The 22,247-nt window shown below is 43.8% G+C and overlaps 1 protein-coding gene across 2 annotated transcripts in view; it reads right to left on the reverse strand.

Moving 5' to 3' along the window:
* The window catches only part of RUBCNL (rubicon like autophagy enhancer), a 44,293-nt gene that overhangs the window by 17,420 nt on the left and 4,626 nt on the right, over positions 1-22,247 (reverse strand). Inside the window, exons 1-7 of one of the 2 annotated variants that reach the window (XM_077778750.1) lie at positions 12,877-13,146; positions 10,583-11,194; positions 7,370-7,452; positions 6,455-6,665; positions 1,713-1,814; positions 1,174-1,234; positions 236-368 (exon numbers count right to left, since the gene is read on the reverse strand). In XM_077778750.1, coding sequence (XP_077634876.1) covers positions 236-368; positions 1,174-1,234; positions 1,713-1,814; positions 6,455-6,665; positions 7,370-7,452; positions 10,583-11,102 — 1,110 coding nt within the window. In that variant the 5' untranslated portion in view covers positions 11,103-11,194; positions 12,877-13,146. Of the gene's footprint in view, positions 1-235; positions 369-1,173; positions 1,235-1,712; positions 1,815-6,454; positions 6,666-7,369; positions 7,453-10,582; positions 11,195-12,876; positions 13,147-22,247 lie in introns of those variants that run through there. The other variant, XM_077778751.1, reaches the window with a different exon arrangement.

The raw sequence follows: 22,247 nt of genomic DNA on the forward strand, positions 1-22,247 counted from the left end.
AGGTAGAATATTAGGTAGAATGGCACCTACCTAATAGGAGAATGAAAAATGTGCAATGCTGAATTCCCTGGTGTACAAGAAACACTCCATAAATGTCAGATCCATCCTTTAATTCAAGTGTCCCCCACAACACCCGGCCACCATACAAGGAGACGCATACATGTCTGAAGTGATTGGCAGCCAAAATGAGAATTGAGGAACTTTCGATTCAAGGCCAACTAATTTTGGTACTTACTATTGAGCCAGCTGCATTTGGAGAACCTGCCAGCTGATGATTAACTTCTGACAACATCCAGCACTTCTGGAATACTCGGTACAACTCTTTGGCTATTCGCTCAGCAGAATTGAAGTCTGGTTCATAAATAATACTGAAAGGTAAAAGATGCAAAAAGTGGAAAACTATACTCATAAAGAGTATGTTAAGGGTTTTCAATGTTTTCAACTCTCCTTCCTGCTCTAAAAACTCAGAAGAGGGGTCACACAAAAGACCATGCATCTACACCCATCGAATGTCTTACTCAACGCAATTCCTCCGTGCTTGACACAGCAGCTTTTATTTATTGAGTACCAAGACGAGGAAATGTGGTAAAAAGAGCACTGGATTTGGAGTCCAAAGACCTGAGTTCAAGTCCTACCTCTGCTATTTAACTGCATTAATGTCCTGAGGCACACTGGGTCTGAGCCTCAGTTTCCACATCTATAAAATGGGGTTAAAAACCCTACCCAGCCTGATTCAAGGAGAATGTATACCAGGGGCACTTGGGTGGCTCAGTCAGTTAAGTGTCCAACTTCAGCTCAGGTCATATCTCGCGGTTCATGAGTTCGAGCCCTGTATCGGGCTCTGTGCTCACAGCATGGAGCCTGGAGCCTGCTTTGGATTCTGTGTCTCTCTCTCTCTCTGCACCTCCCCCCGCTGGTGCTCTATCTCTGTCTCTCAAAAATACATATTAAGGAAAAAAAAGGAGAATATATACCAGTCTTTTAAATGCTATTACATAAAAACTATAGAAAGCTCTATAGAAACTTGAATGGTGATTGTTTCATTGCTAATTACTAATTCTTGTCATTGGAACTGGCTGAACTTGGTCCAAGCTGTCAGAGGCTTGGCGTTCCTAGTGCTTCAGAGGTAATGGCCCAGGGGCCTAGGTGCAGGGGGACGCGGAAGACACATACCTCTTAGAGGAGCTGCAGGAGCATCCACAGGTTTCTGTGAGATTGTTACACTCACCAAGTTCTGCAAGCAAATAAAAGAAAGGGTATTAAAGTCTTTCTGTCTGTTTCGCTTGTTCATACCCAATTTTATAAGAACACAAAAATAGATCCCTACATTTCAGAAAGAACTAGCTATTCAGCATCTTCATACTTCTGGTTCTCTGGGTTTCTATTATGAGGTTACAGCTAATGACCAGAGGCCAGATTTCAGGATATACTCACCTGGAATTCCACCAAAATATAACTGAGGGGCCAGGTACCAGACTATAATGAGTATCTGCTTTTGCATTCAGTTCTACAAGTGAGATGACAGATTGATTATCAAGACATCTGAAGAACATCTTTTTTTTTTTTTTTTAAATCAGGGACACAATTGGATCTTGAGAGAAGTTTCTCTGAAAGCCACTATCATGCAATATCATATGTGATGAACGTCAATATGTGTGTGTGGAGGGGGCGGGGGAAGTATCAGCTTCAGCTGGTGAGTTTCCAAACCTTACCTACGACAACAAAGTCATCAAAGTCACATTTACAGGCTTCTTTGAGCACATCACAGTAAGTGGGGGTCCCAGCCACTGGGCTGCCCTGTAACACAGCACAGCCTAGAAAAAGAAATGAAAGGAGTTTCACCGACAAGAAGAAAAAGAAAAACTGCACAACCTGTCATATCCAATTAACTAGAAACTGGGGAATAAAATGGGCCAAGAATTTAAAAGAATTTAAAAATCCAGCTTTAAGAGTTAAACAATGCAGGGGTGCCTGGGTGGCTCAATTGGTTGAGCATCCGACTTCAGCTCAGGTCATGATCTCGCGGTCCATGAGTTTGAGCCCCGCGTCAGGCTCTGTGCTGTCAGCTCAGAGTCTGGAGCCTGCTTTGGATTCTGTGTCTCCCTGTCTCTGCTCCTCCCTTGCCTGTGCCCACTCTTTCTCTCTTTCTCTCTCTCTCAAAAATGAATAAACATTAAAAAAAAAAAAGAATTAAAAACTGCAAGGAGCTATTTTTGTGTTGTTCTTGCATTCACTGTGACTCAGGAAAGCAGACTGATGAATATATATGATGAGGGAGTTCAGAAGAGTAAGCTGCCTACTTTTATGTGTGTTTGAAATTTTCCATAATGCTAAGTTTAAAAAAAACAAAAGAGGGCAAAAATCAGCTTCACAGTGGCACAAAAAGTATAAGTGACATAAATGTTGTGCTGGGTCAAAGAGTGTCCCCCCAAAATACATATCCATCCAGAACCTGTGAATGGGACCCTATTTGGAAGTAGGGTCTTTGCAGAGGTGATCAAGTTCAGTGGAGGTCCTACTGGATTAGGGTGAGCTCTAAATCCAATGTGACTCATGTTAACAAAATGAGGGAAATGGACACAGACATTGCTAAATGGGAGAAGGCCAGTGAAGGAGGAGGCAGGGACTCGAGTGGTGTCTTCTACATAAGCCAAGGAACGTCAAGGACCACCAGCAACCACCAGAAGCTGGAAGAGGCAGGGAAGGGGTTCTCCCTCAGAGCCTCCAGGAGGAACCAAGCCTTTCAACAACTTCATTGCTGAATTTCTGGCCTCCAAAACCGTGAGATGACACATCTTCTGTTGTTTTAAGCTCCCCCTGCTTTTTGTGGTATTTTGTTACAGCAACTATAGGAAACTACTACAAATATGTCCATGCTTTTCTATACCGAATGGTAGTCTGAGGTATTATCCTAAAAGTGTCATTAAAAAGCAAAAATATGGGGCACCTGGATGGCTCAGTTGGTTAAGTGTCCTACTTCGGCTTAGGTCATGATCTCAAAGTTNTTTCTCTCTCCCGAAAATAAACAAACATTAAACACTTTTTTTAAAGTGGAAAATGCAGACTTTGATCCTAAAGGAGCTATTTGCAGTTCATTTAAAATATTAAAATATTGAAAGTTATCTAAATGCCAAATAATAGTGCACTGATTTTGCAAATGATGTTATTAACTCAAGAAATACCATCATAGAAAAATGTGAAACCTGTAGCAACATGGAAAGCTGTATATGAAATACATTAATATAGTCCTATTATTAATAGAACTATATTAATAGGAGTACAGAACACCACAAAACTGTATTCACTTGAATAAATGTAAGAGAAAAACACAGAGAAATGTTTGGGTTTCTATTGAAGTTCCCTAAACAGTTGTTTAGGGAAATATTCTAGACCACAGCTTTATGCAGGGGTTATGTGAGTGGGCTTTGCAGTGAACTGGCCAGGGTTTAAAACCGCGCAGCCCCGTCCTAGCTATGTGACTGTGGACAATCAACTTCTTGGCTTTAGTTTCCTTCTGGGTAAAATAGGGGCAACTTCCCCTAACTCTCTGTGTTTCCCTGCACTCTTTTGACTGATCATGATCCACAGTAACATATATTCACACTGCAAGTTAGTACAAACACAAAAATATGTATCACTGATTAAAAAAAAAAAGGTTAAAATTTCCAGGAAGCATTGCTCAGTCTAGGTAAGGTGAACACAGATACTTTCTATTCTTTTGTTTGTCTAAAGTTTTTTATTATGCTTATTTATTTTGAGAGAGAGAGAGAAAGAGAGACAGAGAGACAAAGTGCAAGTGGAAGAGGGGCAGAGAGAGAGGGAGGCAGAATCCAAAGCAGACTCCAGGCTCTGAGCTATCAGCGCAGAGCCCAACACGGGGCTCGAACTCACATGTGTGAGATCATGACCTGACCCAAAGTCGGATGCTCAACTGAATGAGCCACCCAGGTGCCCCTCTTTTGTTTGTTTTTAAATGCTCTCAAGACTAACCTGTAAGAATGCTAAGCTACCTCTACCACTGGCATCTCTCAATGTAAATGTCACAGAAGAGATACTTAATAAAAGATGCCTATTTTTATTAGGGGTGGTAGAAATGTTTTAAAATTTCATTTAACATATTTATATTCACATTAAAAAAGTTGAGCTAGACACGAGCTTCCACGTGACCATTCAACAAATATTTATAAAATACCTATTTTGAGGAAGACACTATGCTGAAGGCAAATTCCAATAAGACAAATGCTTATCCAACAAGGAGTTTAAAACCTCACAAGGAGCTGAGACACTGTTACACACAACTGTAGGAAAACACAGTTGTGTGCCATGGGCTTTAAGAAGGCAGGGTCCCACACCACACACCTCCAGGAGGGACTGAGGCATGCACATGGGCAATTATAGAACATTCTGGAACACAACTTAGGCTGGATTCCACATGAATGGTGGTCCTGCTCCAGGATGCAAATCTGGGAGCACGTCACAGTGCTGGTGGCAGGAGACTGCTTTCAAAGGATGGGAGAGATGAAATAACTAATATGAAGTTCCTGGGCAACGAGTATTCCAGAAGAGCCTAGACCAAGCAAAGGAAGGCAGGAGCTTGGGAGACATGTCCACTGTCGAGTCTGACTGGCCAGGATTACTGAAGCCCATGGGAAATGCCAGGATATGCCTGTTGGAAAGGCACAGAGAAGCTACATCCCATGAGGCTAAAAATCTGAGGATAAAATGTGGCACAAAGTCAGCAGCCCATTTTAGAGGAATAGAAGTTGGCCTAGGAAGCCAGACGTGTGTAGTATTCGATGAGGGGAAATAAGCTGCGAGTAAAGAGAAAATTAAAGGCAGCAAATGTGCCATGAGTACCTAACTGCACTTTCTATTGAATGACTGAGATGCTCCAGGTCAAAGGCAGGAATGGGGAACTATTCGAGGGGATGTGTCATGATTACCAAGAAGTTGGGGCTCATCAGTTCACTAGAAACAGGGCAGAGACACAGGCACAAAGAAGAAGAAAGAGCCAAAGATAAAGCACAAGAGTTACTGAAATAGGAATCATTTCCTTTCTCTCCATGAGCAGCCTCAGAGGGGATGATGATCCAAATCACACTCCCTTGCTCCCCTGGCCACAGCTGGCCCACCAGCTGCGGACGCCCACTCAGAGCCCGCCCCCTCACATGCTCTTCCTTGGGAATGTGGACCTGGGGTCCTGCAAGACTGGGTTGCACTGTGAAGCCCCCACCTGGCAGTCGGGAAGACCACAGAGCTACAGAGCCAAAACCAGATGCAGCACTGGGGGGAGAAGTCAGGCTGCAGGAAAGGAGAACTAAGTAATTGCACAACGCGGTAAGAGGCCACACGGCCCCACAAAAGACAGATCCTCCACGCTGGTCATTCTGTGTTTCCCATCACTGGGTTCAGTGAGGATGCTCTGTATCCTTGAAAAACTTTCCCTTTCCATTTGCGCTGGGAAGTGCATTCGACAGCTGTTCATTGTGCATGGATTTTGTGCCAGTCACTGTGCCACACAGTAGTGCCTGGAGGGAGTGCTCCCTCCTTACTGTAAGGCTCATGCTTAAGATGCTAAAGTTAAGAAAATCAAAAGGCATTTTTTTTTTTGGAAGGAAGGGGGTTGTGAGGGAGGAATAGATAGATAACTAGTTTAGACATGTTAAGTGAGTTTAGTTACCTGCCAACCAGCTAAACAGGACCCAGCAGTATGGAACAAACACTGGTCAGAGAGGGATGGGACAGAAACACAGGTTTGGGAGATATCAAGGGACAATCATGGAAAGATCCTGCAGTAGGCAAGGTCTCCCACTACGTGAACAGAGAGAACGAATCTAGGACTGAAGCAGGACTCTCATTCAGGAAGTGGTAGGAAAATGACGCGTCCTAACTTCAGTTCCCAGCTGAGGTACCCTCCTCTCTAGAAAGGACTCCCTGGTGCCCACACCAAGCCTGCCTCTCTTGCTCTGGGGCCTGCTGCATGGGGCCCCTGCTTCCACTACCCAGGTGACCCCCACACAGTGTCCTGTGTTTAGCCAGCTCCCGCAGGGGTGTTCCTTGAGGGAAGGGATGTATCTTGTTGCTTGTCGATTCCTGGCACCCAGGACTTCAGACTCCTGGTTTGTGGAATGAAGGAAAGAGGTCTATTCGGAAAAAAAAAAAACAAACCAATGTGTGAGAAGAGCTAGGGGAATGCCACGAGGCAGAAAACACAGAGGGAAGCCAGCAGCCACTGCCAAACACAAAGGAGGATGGAGTCCCAGAATAAACAACACATCGATGTAACGACAGAGGGGAGCATGAAAATAGATGCCGAGTCCAAATGGCAGAAATGGCGAGGATCACGGTTATCCAGGAAGGTTTAGACAAAGGATGTGAAGATATATTTCGCGATGTGATGGAAAAGAGATTAAGTCGCGAACGCAGCAAAGTTGCTCTGATTTGCCCCACTAGCCTTCATAGCCACTGTCAGAGGAACTGGAAGATCCAGATTCTTGCTTAACGCTCGTATAAGAGGCCGCTTCAGGGTCCGCCTGATCATTCCCGAGTGGCGCACTGGCTCCTTCTGCACTGCAGTTCTGTGTGTGCTGTTGACTGAGGACGGTATACTTTATTTCCTCCATTACGGCGATCATCATGTCCGCTACATAAAAGTGGGCATTTTCCTGCAGAAAAATAATTATCAGTTAAATTGCAAAGCATCAACTGTTTTTCACTGAGGGCGTATTAACTTGAAAATCAAGAACCTGTATGTAAGCAGAGTTAAGGATAGGAATATAAATGTTCATTTAAGGGACGCCTGGGTGGCTCAATCGGTTAGGTGTCCAACTTTGGCTCAGGTCATGATCTTGCAGTCCTTCAGTTAGAGTCCCACATGGGGCTCTGTGCTGACAGCTCAGAGCCTGGAGCCTGCTTCTGATTCTGTGTCTCCTTCTCTCTCTGGCCCTCCCTTGCTCATGCTCTGTCTGTCTCTCTCTCTCAAAAATGAACACAACACACATTTTAATGTTCATGAAACTGAGTAATCACATGAGGTATAGCCCATATCTCCCAGGCACATCAAATTTAGCCCACTGCAACCCATAGATAACCCAAGTTGAATTTACTGTGATATAAACCCCTAGGATGGTGGTGGCCCAATGGTAGACATCATGCATCAATCAGGGGAAACTTCCCAGCTGAGCGCAGAGGCGGCCTCAGAACCCAAACCCTCCTTAGCTCCTGGCGGCCTCTGCTAACCAAAGGTTGAAATGAAACCTATTCGCCATGTTTCATCAAGTGAAGTTTCCAGATTTAAGTCAGAACAACACTATCTTAAGGATTTACACTCTCTGTGGTTTTTTTTTTTTAAAGAAAAAAATGTGTTCACCTTTTCTACATTGACAGGAAGCAAGAACGCTTCTGGGGAGAAGGAATTCAAAGAAGCGGCTCTTCGACCGACCGGAACAGCACCTGCCAATGCAGCAAGGTATTAAAAACGGAGAAAAAGACGTTCAAAGACAACAAAGCAATTCTAGACAGTGGCCTTTAAAACCCGTTTTTTTTTTTAATTTTTCAAAAATTCTTTTAAAACTTTATTCTTAAGAGAGAGGCAGAGAAAGACAAAGCGTGAGCAGGGGAGGGGCAGAGTGAGAGAGGGACACAGAATCAGAAGCAGGTTCTAGGCTCTGAGCTGTCAGCACAGAGCCTGACATGGGGCTCGACTCACAGGCCGTGAGATCATGTCCTGAGCTGAAGTTGGACGCTTAACCAACTAAGCCACCCAGGCGCCCCTAAAATCTGTTTTTAAAAAATTAACAGAATTCTAGAATAAATTACGGTGCCAGAAGAAGACAGAGCCTTCTGGGGGTAGGCTTTGCAGGTACTGCCTTTACAGTGATTGTTCCTACAAGGGCCTTTTGGAGCAACTTGGCAGGGGTCCTCAGAGGAGGGATGGGAGAACCACTGGAATGTAGGAGACCAATGAAAGAAAGAGGAGGGGGTCATGGAAACTACCTAAAAGAGGTGGAGAAGGGAGAGAAGGGACAGTCTAGAAGCAGAGTCCTAAGACTCGTGGGATCTCTTCTCCCATGCACTGCAACTGGCCCAAAGCTTCTTGTTTACAGAGACAAAATCTATCTGACAAAGGCCAGCACTGCTTCTCTAAAACGGCCTTCCTCCAGGCCAATAACAAGAAGAAACCACAGAGGGTATACCCTGCTGACTCATCCATTCTGCACCCTGAAGCCACTCCATTACTGGCAGTGAACACCATCGAATGAAATGATTCCTGTCATGTGGTTCCTTCTTGCAGCATTTCAGGCAAAGCCCTTCTGTGAGAGCCCCAAGTGCTCAGTTGTCCCAACCCGCTAAATGAGGACAAAATGCCACGGGTGTCTCGATGACCAGACAGTTCCCAAGGGGACAGACAGAGATGCAAGCCATCACCCAACCCCTTCAAGAGAGTGACTGTTCCATGAGCGACGTCGACTCTCTTAGTGTCAGGATCCAACTGGGGTGGGTAAGCATTTTCTGCAAAGGACTAGGGAGTAATATGGCAGGATCTGAGGGCCACCTAGTGCAACTATGCCGTTCTGCCACCGGAGCGAGGAAGCAGCCATCAGCAACACCAACAAAACTTTGTAAAATCCGGAGGCCTGGATTTGGCCTGAAGGTCACAGTGTTTGGACCCTGAGTATAGAAGCAGAAGTACAGAGGAGAGGGGCGCCTGGGTGGCTTAGTCGGTTAAGCGTCCGACTTTCGCTTGGGTCATNGAAGTACAGAGGAGAGTCAAACAGCATGGATTCCAGTCCCAGCTCTCTCTCTACTGCTTGTTGTGCCACTGCCTTGAAATGTCCTCCTGCCTTAAACTGGATAATAATTCTCTTAGGAGATCAGAGGAGATAAGGCATGTGAATGTGCTCCGTAAATACCTAAATCCTATGCCAGGAGAAAGGGAACCGTGGGACTGTTTCTTCCAGCCTCAGGAAGTGCTTACAGGCTGGGGTGGGGGAGGGTCTTTCTCTACCACATTATCTAGAAAACGAAAAGTGTGCCGCTGTACTTCATGATGCAGCAGTCATAGGAAAAATCCTGTGTCTTAGCAGCAAATGCCTGTTCTCGCAATGCCGTCCCACAGCCAAGAAAGACCAGATGACTCAGGACTTCCTTTGTTTGTAATCCCATGGGATGCATCCCCCTACCAAGTTGAAGATGGTTCTTAAAGGTAGTTAGAGAAATTGTTGTCTTTGGACAAAAGGGGCTGGAGTACCTGTTTTCTTTCTGGGAGAAAGACAAACTACAGCAAAATTTTAAATTGCAAAACCACTTCCGGTAGAACGTGTCATTTTGCCCAAATCTAGTCTTTCTTTCAAAATTACCCATTTTAAGACGGTCCAAAATCTGCTATTCTTAAGCGATGAGTAATACGTTAAAAGACCATCATCATCTTCGACTTTTCAAAAGTGTTTCCAATACAACCAACGGAAACCCATGCTTTAGGAAAAGTGGAGGGCTGGCTCTTGCTAGTGAGAAGTAAATAAATGCCTATGTATATACATGCAAAATAAATGCCTACGTATGTACATACACACATACAGGCAGGCCAGCAGTGTTCAAATTGTTAGGAAAGAAGAAACTTCATTGAGTATTTGAACTAGGGTTCTAACAAAAATATAAATGAATACAAATATAACTATGATGATTATTTTTTTTAAAAAATTAGAATGCCATTGGGGCGCCTGGGTGGCTCAGTCGGTTAAGCATCTGACTTTGACTCTGGTCATCATCTCGAGGTCACGAGTTTGAGCCCGGAGTTAGGCTCTGTACTGACAGCTCAGAGCCTAGAGCCTGCTTTGGATTCTGTGTCTCCCTTTCTCTCTGCCCGTCCCCCACTCACGTTCTGTCTCTCTCTGTCTCTCTCTCAAAAATAAATAAACATTAAAAAAAATAGAATGCCACAAATTATAACAGCAATAAGAGAATGTATTGGCTCTCGAGTGGCATTTACATACATTTCTCTTATTTGGGGAATTTGTGCATTACTTCATAGCAATGGGAGCCCTTGTTTTAATGGGAAAAAAAGGTTTTGTATAGTCTCTGGGGAAATTGCGATTACTGTTTTTAAATCCGACTAGCTTCTAGTCACACCCTGTCCAGGTAAATGGTGGTGAGGTGAGTTCATCTCCTAGGAAAGTACTAGTGTGAAATGGAGCCCAATCTGTCTGGCAACACACTCTACCACCACACTGGATTGAGAGCACTTATAATACTCCTGCTTGCAGACAACTTCTTCAGCTGGAAACTCCGGAAGGCACACTCCACTCAAAGATGGCAGCCGGCATGGACGGCCCCCTAAGCGGAGCAAAGATGACATTTCCTTGCTATGGAAGGAAAACGGAAATTCTTGACTTTACCCCTTGTGACCATCCAGGCACCCAGGTAGCTGGGCTGGAGAAGATGAAATGCGCTAATGTACTGGCCTCCGATCAGAGGGGAAAGCCAGGACTTCTTTCCTCATAAGGAAGACAGTAAGACAGGCTTTTGACCAAGGCAAAGCTGCATGTGAACAGACAAGAATGAGGCAAGTCTCGACTGAAGTTACCTTCATCAGCAGAAGCTGTCGGGAAGGAAGGCTTCAAAAAAGCACTGTCAGCCTCTGGACATGAGGAAGCAGCTGAAATCCTGGAGCCTGTGAACACAGACACCTGAAGAGAGTGTCCTGGGAGCCTTGCCTGCTCCTCCTTTGAGGTAGAAGAGAAGTCGCTGCTCTTGTCACCGGAGCCCCAGGCAGGGTCTGTACTGTCCTTGGACAGTGATGTCTCCACCATGGACTCCCCAGGGGATGATGGTGAAGGACCCAGGGGAGGGATGGTGTCCCTTCCAAAGTGGCTCCCACTGTTCTCCCCTGTCGGCACCTGAGGCAGCAAATCCTGTAGCTCTTGCTGCGCACACTGGGGGTTAATCCAGGCAGCTCGGTGCCTCATGAACATGACGTCTGATTTGTGAGGAGGCTGGTCAGTGTCCAGGAGACTGGGCGAACCATCAATGTCGCCAGGGTCATTGCTGACCCCTTCCCAAGGGTGCACGGGAGAATCCTGCCGGCCCATAGACTGTGACACCATCTTTCCAGGCTCAGAGTGGTGTGAACTCCGTTGTACTACGGGCTTAGGGCCTTGAACTCACCACGAGGCTGGCTCAGGTCCAGAGAGCTTTTCTGCAATGAGCAAAAACCATTCCAGGTAAATAAGAACTCAGTCGTATTTGTAACTCCAAAATCTTTTGAGGAGGAGGAACGAAAAATAAATAAGTTTGTACTTCACTCTGTACAATACAGTAAAATCCACCTGGATTGACAAGAAATAAGCAAACAAATCAGCGATGAAACTGGCAACAAAGCACACGAGGCGTGACATCAGGATAGGAAAGGGTTTTCAAGGCATAAAGATAAACGAAGATTGCTTTTATACACGGATACGGTCAGATAAGCACACTGCGGATAAAACAGACAAAAGTGAAAGACAGCCACGCATTCTTCCAATGAGATTAAATGTCCAACCCTAAATGGGAATACCATTTGGAAGTAAAGACACATTTTCACAGTTCCTTATTTTTATTTAATCTGTGTTTGTATTTCTGCAAGGTAGACAAGTGGCATGTGAAACTGAGGACAACTAATAGCACTAAAAACTTTGCTTTATGTGACTTAGTTTATAATAAAAGAGAAGCACTCTGGTCCCTGTAACCACTGGCCCAGCACGTGACTTTCTATTCTTCCAGGGTCCTTCACACTGTGAGGCTCAACGCAACCTTGGTCAGCACAAGCAAGGTCAGCAAGAACAAGGCCTGGAGATGGAAGTGGTCGGCTTCTGCGAGCTCAGCTTAAAGGGAGAGTGGAGAACAGGGCTACAGGGCTTTATTTATTTATGTCTTTTTTTTGAGAGACAGGGCATTAAGTGAGAGCAAGCCTGAGAGAGAGGCAGAGAAAGAGAGAATCCTACTAGGGGCAGAGAGAGAAAGAAAGAGAGAGAGAGGAGAGAGAGAGGAGAGAGAGCTAGAGCATAACTCATGCTTACCAGATGCAGGACTTGAACTCACGAACCGTGAGATTATGACCTGAGCTGAAGTCAGATGCTTAACTGACTGAGCCACCCTGGTGCCCCAGTTCCAGGGCTTTAAATACCATCATTATGTATCCAGATATCTCCCACCTGGATCCCTATGCCTGACCCCTCCCTTGCCCCCCGGAACTATGGGCCAGCAAATTTTACTGCCTCTCTGATAGTCATCCAGGGGGCCTCACAACCTGACACATCCAAAAAAGACCTTAATTTCACCCAGATCTGCTCCTCCCTAGTTTTCCCATCTCGGGAACCACACCTCCCAGTTGCTAAAGCCTGAAATTGGGACATTCTCTCTGATCCTATCTTTCCTCAGTTCTCCATCTTTAATCCGTTAGCAAGTTCATATCTATAGCTACCGCTCTAATCTAAGTCACCATCTTCTCCCACCTGGGCCTCGTCCCATCTTTTCAGTGGGTCTCCCTGCTTCAACTCTGCTAACTGATAGTCAAGAGGTATGCAAAGAGATCTTTTATAAGTGTAAATCACGGGACACTGGGGTGGCTCGGTCAGTTGCTTCAGCTCAGGTTATGATCTCACAGTTTGTGAGTTCAAGCCCCCCATGGGGCTCGCTGCTGTCAGCCTGTCAGAGAGCAGAGGTCGCTTCAGACCCACTATCTCCCTCTCTCTGCCCCTCCCCTGCTTGTGACTGCCCAAAAATAAAATAAATATTAAAGAAAATATAAATATAAAGTATAAATCAGATGTCATTCCCCTAGTCACCATCCACCCCCCAACAACTTCTCATCAAATCTGGAATAAAATCCAAAATCCTTACCTTGTCTTTAAGGCATGACCCGATCCTGTCCCGCAGACCTCTCTCACTTATCTCTGTCCAACCTCCATAAGTCCCAAGCACGCACCAAACTCAGTCCTACAAGCTCTTGCCCACCCGAATGCTGCTGTTCTAGCCCTTCTGCCTGGAAGGCTCTTTCTCCCCCCAACTGACCATACATCTGGCTCCTTCCTGTCTTGTTTGCATGCTTTGGTTTATCAATTACTTCCTCAAAGAAGTCTTTCTTAACTACCTCTCTTAAAGTAGTTCCCTAGTTACTCCCTATCACATCACCTTGCTTCATTTTCATCCTAGTAGCCTCACTTCCTGATTTTTTTTCCTGCTCCTTGCTGTCACTCCCTCCACCCCCTAATCTGCCCCCTCCCATCCCCCCCGCCTATAGGCTCCATGAGAACAGGGGTCTTGTCTGTTCTCTGCCAGGTCAGACATAGGGTCACATATGGGACTTCAATAAACTTACAGACTGAAAGAACAAATCCAATGGTGGAAATGACATCATGAGCTAGAGAGACAACTTCCGAGGTTGATACAGCTGCTCTGTTACTGTGACAGAATTATTCATACAAGGATAGAAGTGAGTTCATGTTTCCCAAAGGTATGACATTCTTCTTAACGCTTACAAATAGGCCAAAAGAAGGTATGTGTGAAAACTGTACTAAATTCCTTGGGTTTTCTTGATTTGGGGACCTTCCATTCTAGGTCAAACCTATTGAAGTGGTATACACACACACAGACATATATGTATGTATATACACATATATGTGTGTGTTGTGCAGTATTATGTGTGTATCACATGTACATATACATACATATATACACATATACATATACATACACATGATATACACATAATACTGCACAATACTGCATAAGCTTCAAATCACTGCTCACAAAATATCACGGGATGTGGTGGCAATCTGAAGCGCATCGTCTTCCTTCTCCAGACCTGAAATCTTACCTGGTACCCCAATTTCTCTTTGTTGCACATCTTTTCCTCTCCAATAATTCTGGGCATCAAAATTACAAGTGGGAATCATGACTGTGTATTTATGAAATGGCAAAAACACAGAAGCCTAGAGTGAGTGAAGCACTCACACTTGGGTGACAAATCCGCCAATCCTACCTCAGCCCCGGAAATGACACTGATAACTACTTTATCCCTTCCAGACCTTTCCCGATGAATTAACATACACACATCAGATCAGAAGATGCATTTTGTTTTCTCTTTTGTACACATGAGCTCACACTGGACAAAATCTAAGATGAAACTTCTTTTTCTCTAAACAAGCTCTTGAGGGTGTATATCACTCTTAACTATCTTAACCACTTTCTATAATATAAAAGGATCATAATTTACTTAGACTACTGATGGAAATTTATTTTTAGTTTTTCACAATTACAAAATATAAAGCAATGAATAACTTTGTTCATATTGCTTTTTGTTAAATTTGTTTAACTAAATTTTCCCAATTTTCACTGAGTCCATAGCTCATGATAACATCATGGTTTCCAAGCAAATGAAGCTACATGAGTCATATTCTGTGCTCAATTCTCTACATGTCATAGATGTTCTTGTGTGGGGAAGAGGAACGCAGATGTGACATCACATAAAAAAATGCATAGCATCGAACCAATGACAAGTGGCAGGGACCCCCGTGTTTTTTTACAAACCAATTAAAGACAATAGTTCAAAAAGAATGATGTTATTTATGAGCCGCCCAGCTATGGAACTGACTTAACGGCACTGAGCAAAAACAGACTTCCTTTTAAAAAGTAATTTTCAGAAGTGGTGCTTGCTCCACTTCCTTCTAGACAGGTGTTCTTGTTTCGTACAAATAACTAGCAGGTGTTGGCTTTTCCAGGTGATAAAACGAGAACCTTTCAGACCTGGGATAGGCCCATAGAGATTAAAAGCCATGTCTAAGGACAGGCTGAGTAGTGGCAAGGAGAGGATGACAAACCAGGTTGGACAGTCATTAAGAAGTATGAACCTCTCCGAGAGGGAGACCGACACAGGACGGAGCTATGGTGAGAAACAAAGTGCTGGTGCTAGTCCAGGAGGTCCACCTCTCCACTGCTTGACCTTTGGGGCAACAGATAATTTACGAGATACCATCGTATGGTATTTTGGCTCGTTGTCACCTTGCTTGTCGTTTGGTAATCATTCAATTAAACAAATATTTATTGAGCAACTATTACACGGCCGGCATTGTTTCTGTTTCAGAAGCACTGGAGTAAAATAAGTCGGTGCTTCTTCCAGTAGCTTATGTTCTGGCAGAGAGGAGACGGTGATTGAACATATCCGTTCATATGTTTCAGCGCCGACAGCCGGCAGGTAGAATGGGTGTAAGCGTGGTTGGCATCTTCCCAAAATGCATCTCGCTGTCATAAGTAGGGTGCTCGGAATCAGAGAGGCTTAAGTACAAAGATAAAAGCAATTTCCGAAAACATTTTAAAGGAAGGTAAGTCAAACTGCAAAGCTTACTGTCATGTCTACTGCGAGTTTCCTACTGAGGGTGAGCACAGGCCAGATTACTACTAGTTCCCATAAATGCAGTAGCAAAGGTCCTAGACAAGAGAGAGACTCCTGCACTCCCCCTAACAAGTCATTCTGGATGGGTCTCTGCCCATGAAAGTCAGTAGTTCCATCATGAATGACTGCATAGTGAGGGCAACCTCAGAGCCACGATACTGACTGCAAAGATGCAACTTTTGCAAAAGGGGTGGACGGCTCAGTTGGGCATGAGCCACCATGACCTCTACAGGGCCCTCATAAACATCTTTCAGACCATAAGCAGCCAGAACTTTGATGCAGATGAGCAGTTTTAGCTCCCAATACCCCTAACAATCTTAGAGTGACTCCATGAAGAGACACAAGCATGTCAGATTTTGGATTTAAGATCTTCTCAGCCCCAGCACCAACTACCAACTGAATACATGATTAGGAGCACTGAGATTCATCTTAAATGTTACCTTCTCAGTGAGGCCTCCATGGCCACCCTATGTCATGGCAACTGTCCCAGCCAGCAATTCCTCTCCCCCCTTCCTTACTCCTTAGCACCAATCTCCACTGTATTTAACTCAAACACTAAAATCCACTAGAATGGAAAATCTCTGAGGGTGACATTTTTTTTTTAATTGTACTTTGGACATTGCTTTGTTTCCAGAACCTAGAACAGAGGCACATAATAGGTGCTCAACAAAAATTTTCATTCAGTACCTACGAATCATTCTGTTGTGGTTATTTCTGTTGTCTAAGGAAGAACATCAAGAACAGATGTCAACCTTTAGAAGATACTGGAGATCACGACCTAAAGTTTCTGTTCAACTGTGTTCTTAGAATAAAGGAAGTTAGAGAATAGAAAACACAAACAAGAGTTGGGGTAAAAGGTAAAATTCATTTATGCCAATTTTAAGGTGCCTTAAGCATGCTCAGTAAGAATGAACTGCAGTGAGCAAACAGCAGGGACGCTGTCTCGTTCACACAGCTCCCCAGTCCTCTTCCCATCTATTTCCCTTCATGCTTTGCCTTTAAACAAGCTCCAACCCCCAAGGATGTCGAGAGACTCAAACCCTTACTTATCAACCAGAAAGCATTAAGATGCCCGACAAAGCGATTCCGCAGCTTCCACAACGTGGTCAGTAATCAGGGTAAACCACCATCTCCACACAGCTGCATCTTCCCCACAGCACATGCTGAACTCTGTGTTCTAACACAAAAAGAACCAGGAAGGAAACAGTGCTATATTGCAATGGCATATGGCAATGATGCTGGCATGGCATCACATGCACTCCTCCCAGACCAACTTACCTTTGGCAATGACCCTTAACTTTGAAGGTCCACTGTAAGAAGAACACAGAAGAAGGACAGAAAGCAATTATGACAGATGGGCGGGGTAAGGTTAGCCGGGGAAGACCCAAAAAAGACACAGATCAAGGAACGGCAACTATTTGCCTAAGAAAACTGCAAGGTTGCCCAAGATACACAAATGACTAACTTCCTGTGGTCACTGCGTATGTCACATGTTCCATTTGCGTGAAATATTTCAGGTATTATTATGGCAATTTGGGAATGGAAATAAAGAACATTAGGGGACTTGACTGAGGCCTCACCATTAGTAATTACCAGTAGAACAAAAAACAAAACTCTGACACCTGATCCAAAGCTCCTTCCAATGTGTATATCATTGGGGCTGAAGTTGGGATATTTTCAATTTCATTAGCAAAGTAAATTTAAGAACTTTCCTGTTAAATCTGTTACAAAACAAAGGATTAAGAACCACACCACTATATTGGATTCCATGTCTTTAGAACAGTTGTGCCCAGAATGTTACAATTAACACCGATTTGTGTAAAAAACAAAAAAGTCTCGTACATACATCTATAATATGGGACTATCTTTTTATTTATAAACCTTATATAGGCACGGCTATTCTAATATATTATGTAATTTAAAAATTCATGAAAACAGCATTTTGTTTCCTGCTTTCCAATAAATCATCTTGTAACCTAAAGGTACCTACCACCACTGAGGTAATGCTTTCCTTAAAACCTTTTATATAAAAAACAATAACAAATAAAAAATGACTTATACATCAACACTAGGTAACTGAATAAGACTTAAAAAATATTATTAATTCAAAAATTTACCCAAAGTAAGGGAAGGTACCTGCACTTGAACAATGATGGGGTTTCCATGTTTAGGCAAAATAAAATGAGGAGCCGTACTGGAAAACAGTGTGACAGTTCCTCAAATGGTTAAATATACAGTTACCATTTGACCTAGCAATTCCACTCCTGAGTACATACCAAAGAGAATGAAAGCATATGTGCACACATGTTAATGGCAGAATTATTCACAGTAGCCAAAAAGTGAAAACAATGCAAATGTCCATCAACTGATGAATGGGTAAACCAAGATTGGGACAGCCATATAGCTATCAATAGCGGCATTATTGAACCACAATGGGGTGGAGGTGGGCAAGATGGCGGAGAAGTAGGGAGCTCCGTGCATTTCGCCTGCACCCATCTCTCAAACAGAGAAGGCCTGAAGTCGTAGGACACTGAGCCACAGGAGTTTGGGAAGAGAAAGAGACAGAGTACACTGGGAAGGAAACCTCATAAGTGCGTGAGTACGAACTGGGGAAGGTAAAAGCGGGACGGGGCCCAGAGATACGGAGAGAGGGGAGGGAACCCAGCTTGCGTGCAGCTGCGGTGAGTGATAAACCAGTGAGTGGTGGTGAGCTGTCGCGAGTCCAGCGGAAAGGAAAGAGAAGCTGAGATTGCTCATAGAACCATCCCTGGAGAAGACAAAAACCTCGGCTTGGAAAGAGAGTGTTTTTTAGCTCTGGCTGGGGTGCTGACTTTAAACTAGGTGCCCCCAGTCCCAGAAAGCGCCAGGAAAATCTGAACTGCCCTACGCCCGGCACCATCCATGGCAGCGGCGGCCCGGTGAAGCGGCGGTAGCCGCGGACCCTGCGGACCTGAAGTTACTACGTTCCCCAAACACACTCCGGTTGTATCCCTGCTTGACCCCAGCGGATCTGAGGCTGCGACACTGCCCCCACCCCCCACTCAACCCCCGGCTGCAGGGAAGCAGCGACCTGCAGGACTGTTTAGGGCGGTATAAACAAAGCCCGCGGACTGGGACCTGGAAACGAGGCGGGGCGCGGGGCATAGAACTCAGCCCACGTTGGCTACATCCTCAGCACAGGGAGATTGAACCCAAAGAAGGGATTTGCAATGCTTGGTTGAGAAGGGACTGGGGAGTTGCCATTCTTCTCCCCACAACCACCAAGGTGGGCCGTCAGGGAGGCCAGCGGACACAGTGGAGGCGAGACCTGCCTACACCAAACAACACCCATCGCCTCCAGAGAGCTGTTTTGTTGTTGTTGTTGTTTTTACCTGAGCCTGGGTTTGTGTGTTTATTGGTTTTGTCTGTGTGTTGGTGTACCTTTGTTCCCTCTGTGGTTGTCTTTTTTTTTTTTTCCAGGGCTGCCTCAAGAAACAAGCCAAACTACACATGGTGGAGAGTCCCACATAGTAAGGAAACAAAATAACCAAACACTCAACAAGAGAAACCAAGAGACATCATTCAAATAACACTTCCTGAACAGACAGGCCCTGAACAGTCAAAGAGCCCTCTCTAATACAGCAGAACTCGCAGGGGCAGAGTACACAAGCTGCACTTGAGCAGAGAGACAGAAATCTAAAATTAACAAGAGATAGAAAGCTAACCAAAATGATGAAACGGAAGAACTCTCCTCCAAAGAAATTCCGGGAAGAAATGACAGCTAAAGAACTGCTCAAAACAGATATAAACAACATAACTGAACAAGAATTTAGGACAATAATCATAAAATTAATCACTGGGCTTGTAAAAAGTATGGAGGACATCAGAAAAACTATGGCTACAAACACTATGGAGCTTAAAAATAGTTATAATGAATTTAAACATTTTTTTAATTTTTTTTTATTTATTTCTAGGAGAGAGAGAGAGAGAGACAGTGTGAGCAGGGGAGGGTCAGAGAGAGAGGGAGTCACAGACTGAAACAGGCTCCAGGCTCTGAACCGACAGTCAGCACAGAGCCCGACGCAGGGCTCGAACCCACGAACTGCGAGATCATGACCTAAGCGAAAGTCGGACTCTTAACCGACTAAGCCACCCAGGCGCCCCAATTATGATGAATTTAAAAATGCGATAAATGAGATACATAATAAACTGGAGGCATCCAATGCACGGATTGAAGAGGTAGAAAGGAGAATAAGTGATTTAGAAGACACTATTATAGAAAAAGAAGAACTGAGAAAAAGAGAGAGAAACTGATCCAGGACATGAAAGAAGAGTTCGAGAGCTCAGCGATACAATCGAATGGAACAATATCTGTATCACAGGAATTCCAGAAGTGGAAGAGAGGGAAAGGTGCTGAAGGAGTCCTGGAACAAATTATAGCAGAGAACTTCCCCGACCTGGGGAAGGAAGTAAATGTGGAAATACAAGAGGCTCAGAGGACTCCCCTCAGACGTAATTTGAATCGATCTTCTGCACGGCATATCATAGTAAAAATGGCAAAATATAAGGACAAAGAGAGAATTTTGAAAGCAGCTAGGGAGAAAAGGGCCCTAACATACAAAGGGAAACCTATCAGAGTGGTGACAGACCTATCTACTGAAACTTGGCAGGCCAGAAAGGAATGGCAGGAGATCTTCAATGTGATGAACAGAAAAAATATGCAGCCAAGAATCCTCTATCCAGCAAGCCTGTCATTCAGAATAGAAGGAGAGATAAAAATCTTTCCAAATAAACAAAAATTGAAAGAATTCATCACCACTAAGCCAGCCCTACAAGAAATCCTGAGGGGGACTCTCTGAGGAAAATGTTGCAAGGAACAACATGCTAGAGACACCACTACAAGCATGAATCCCACCAATGACACAATGACTCTAAACCCATATTTTTCAATAATAACCCTGAATGTAAATGGGCTGAATGCTCCAATCAAAAGACATAGGGTAGCAGAATGGATAAAAAGACAAAATCCATCTATTTGCTGTCTATAAGAAACCCATTTTAGACTGAAAGACACCTTCAGATTAAAAGTAAGGGGATGGAGAAATATCTATCATGCTACCGGAAGTCAAAAGAAAGCTGGAGTAGCTATACTTATAACAGACAAACTGGACTTTAAAGACAATAACAAGGGATGAAGAAGGGTATTATATAATAATTACAGGGTCTATCCATCAGGAAGAACTAACAATTAGAAATGTCTACACACCAAATATGGGAGCACCTAAATATTTAAAACAATTAATCACAAACAGAAACAATCTTATCAATAAGAATGTGCTAATCGCAGGGGACTTTAATACTCTACTTACAGCAATGGATAGATCAACCAGACAGAAAATCACTAAAGAAATAATCGACTTGAAAGACACATTGGACCAGATGGATCTGACAGATATATTTAGAACTCTACATCCTGAGGCCAGGGAATACACTTTCTTCTCAAGTGTGCATGGCACATTCTCCAAGATAAATCACATACTGGGACATAAAGCAGCCCTCAATAAATATAAAAGAATTGAGATCCTACCATGCACACTTTCAGATCACAATGCTATGAAACTTGAAATCAATCACAGGAAGAAGTCTGGAAAAACCTCCAAAAACATGGAGGTTAAAGAACACGCTACTAAAGAATGAATGGGCCAATCAGGCAATTGGAGAAGAAATTAAAAAATATATGGAAAGAAATGAAAATGAAAATACAACAATCCAAACTCTATGGGATGCAGCAAAGGCAGTCCTAAGAGGAAAGTACATTGCTCTCCAGGCCTATTTCAAGAAATTAGAAAAAGCACAAGTGCAAAATCTAACAGCTCACCTACAGGAACTAGAGGCAGAGCAAGAGGAGCACCCCAAACCCAGTAGAAGAAGAGAAATAGTAAAAATCAGAGCAGAAATGAACCACAATGAGAAGTGAAGTACTAACACACACCGCAACAAGGATGAGCCCTGACAACATTATACTAAGTGAAATCACCAGTCACAGAAGACATTATATTTATAGGTGCATTTTTATGAAATGTCCAGAGTAGGCAAATCCATATACAGAGAGAGCATAGATGAGTGAATTTGGGGGAGGGGGGGAGAAGGGAATGAGAACATAAACAGTGAGAGCTAAAGGGTACAGGATATCTTTTTCAGGTTTTAAACGTTCTAAAATCAACCATGACAGTGATGACACATATCTGTGAATATATTAAGGCCACTGAATTATACACTGTAAGTGGGTGAATTGTATGTTATGTAAATTCTATCTCAATCTCAATAATGCTGTCCAAAAAAATGAAATGGGAGAAGTACCAATCTCTCTTCAAAAAGGTCTATGAGGCCTGGAGAACGCAGGGGTGCATGGGCAGGGGGCTCGTAGGAGCGCAGGCTGTAAGTCAGGCTGCAAACTAAGGCACTGAAAACTGAAAGGGGAAATAGAGAGTAAATAAAGGGAATACTGAACATATGTGCCTGAAGTAGGTATAGAGAAGAGAGAAGAAGTAGAAGTGAAAATGCCACAAGAGAACTATCTAGAAAAAGAAAAGAGAAAAACAAAACAAAACCAAGGACTGGTAAGACAACATCATCAGCAACGCCATCAGTGATGGCAACCCGTAACTGGGTACCAGTTGCCAGACGCTACACCAAGAGGCCAGACATCCACCCTTATCTTTAAACCAGCACCGTGAGGGACATTCTCCTGGTCTCAACTTATAGATGGGAAACAAAGTCAATGCAGTTAAATATTGTGGTTATGTATTGTCAAGTGCCTATCTTTTAGAAATATACACAG

This window comes from Crocuta crocuta, unplaced genomic scaffold (assembly GCF_008692635.1).
Source record: "Crocuta crocuta isolate KB4526 unplaced genomic scaffold, BGI_CrCroc_1.0 scaffold586, whole genome shotgun sequence".
Classification (NCBI taxonomy): domain Eukaryota; kingdom Metazoa; phylum Chordata; class Mammalia; order Carnivora; family Hyaenidae; genus Crocuta; species Crocuta crocuta.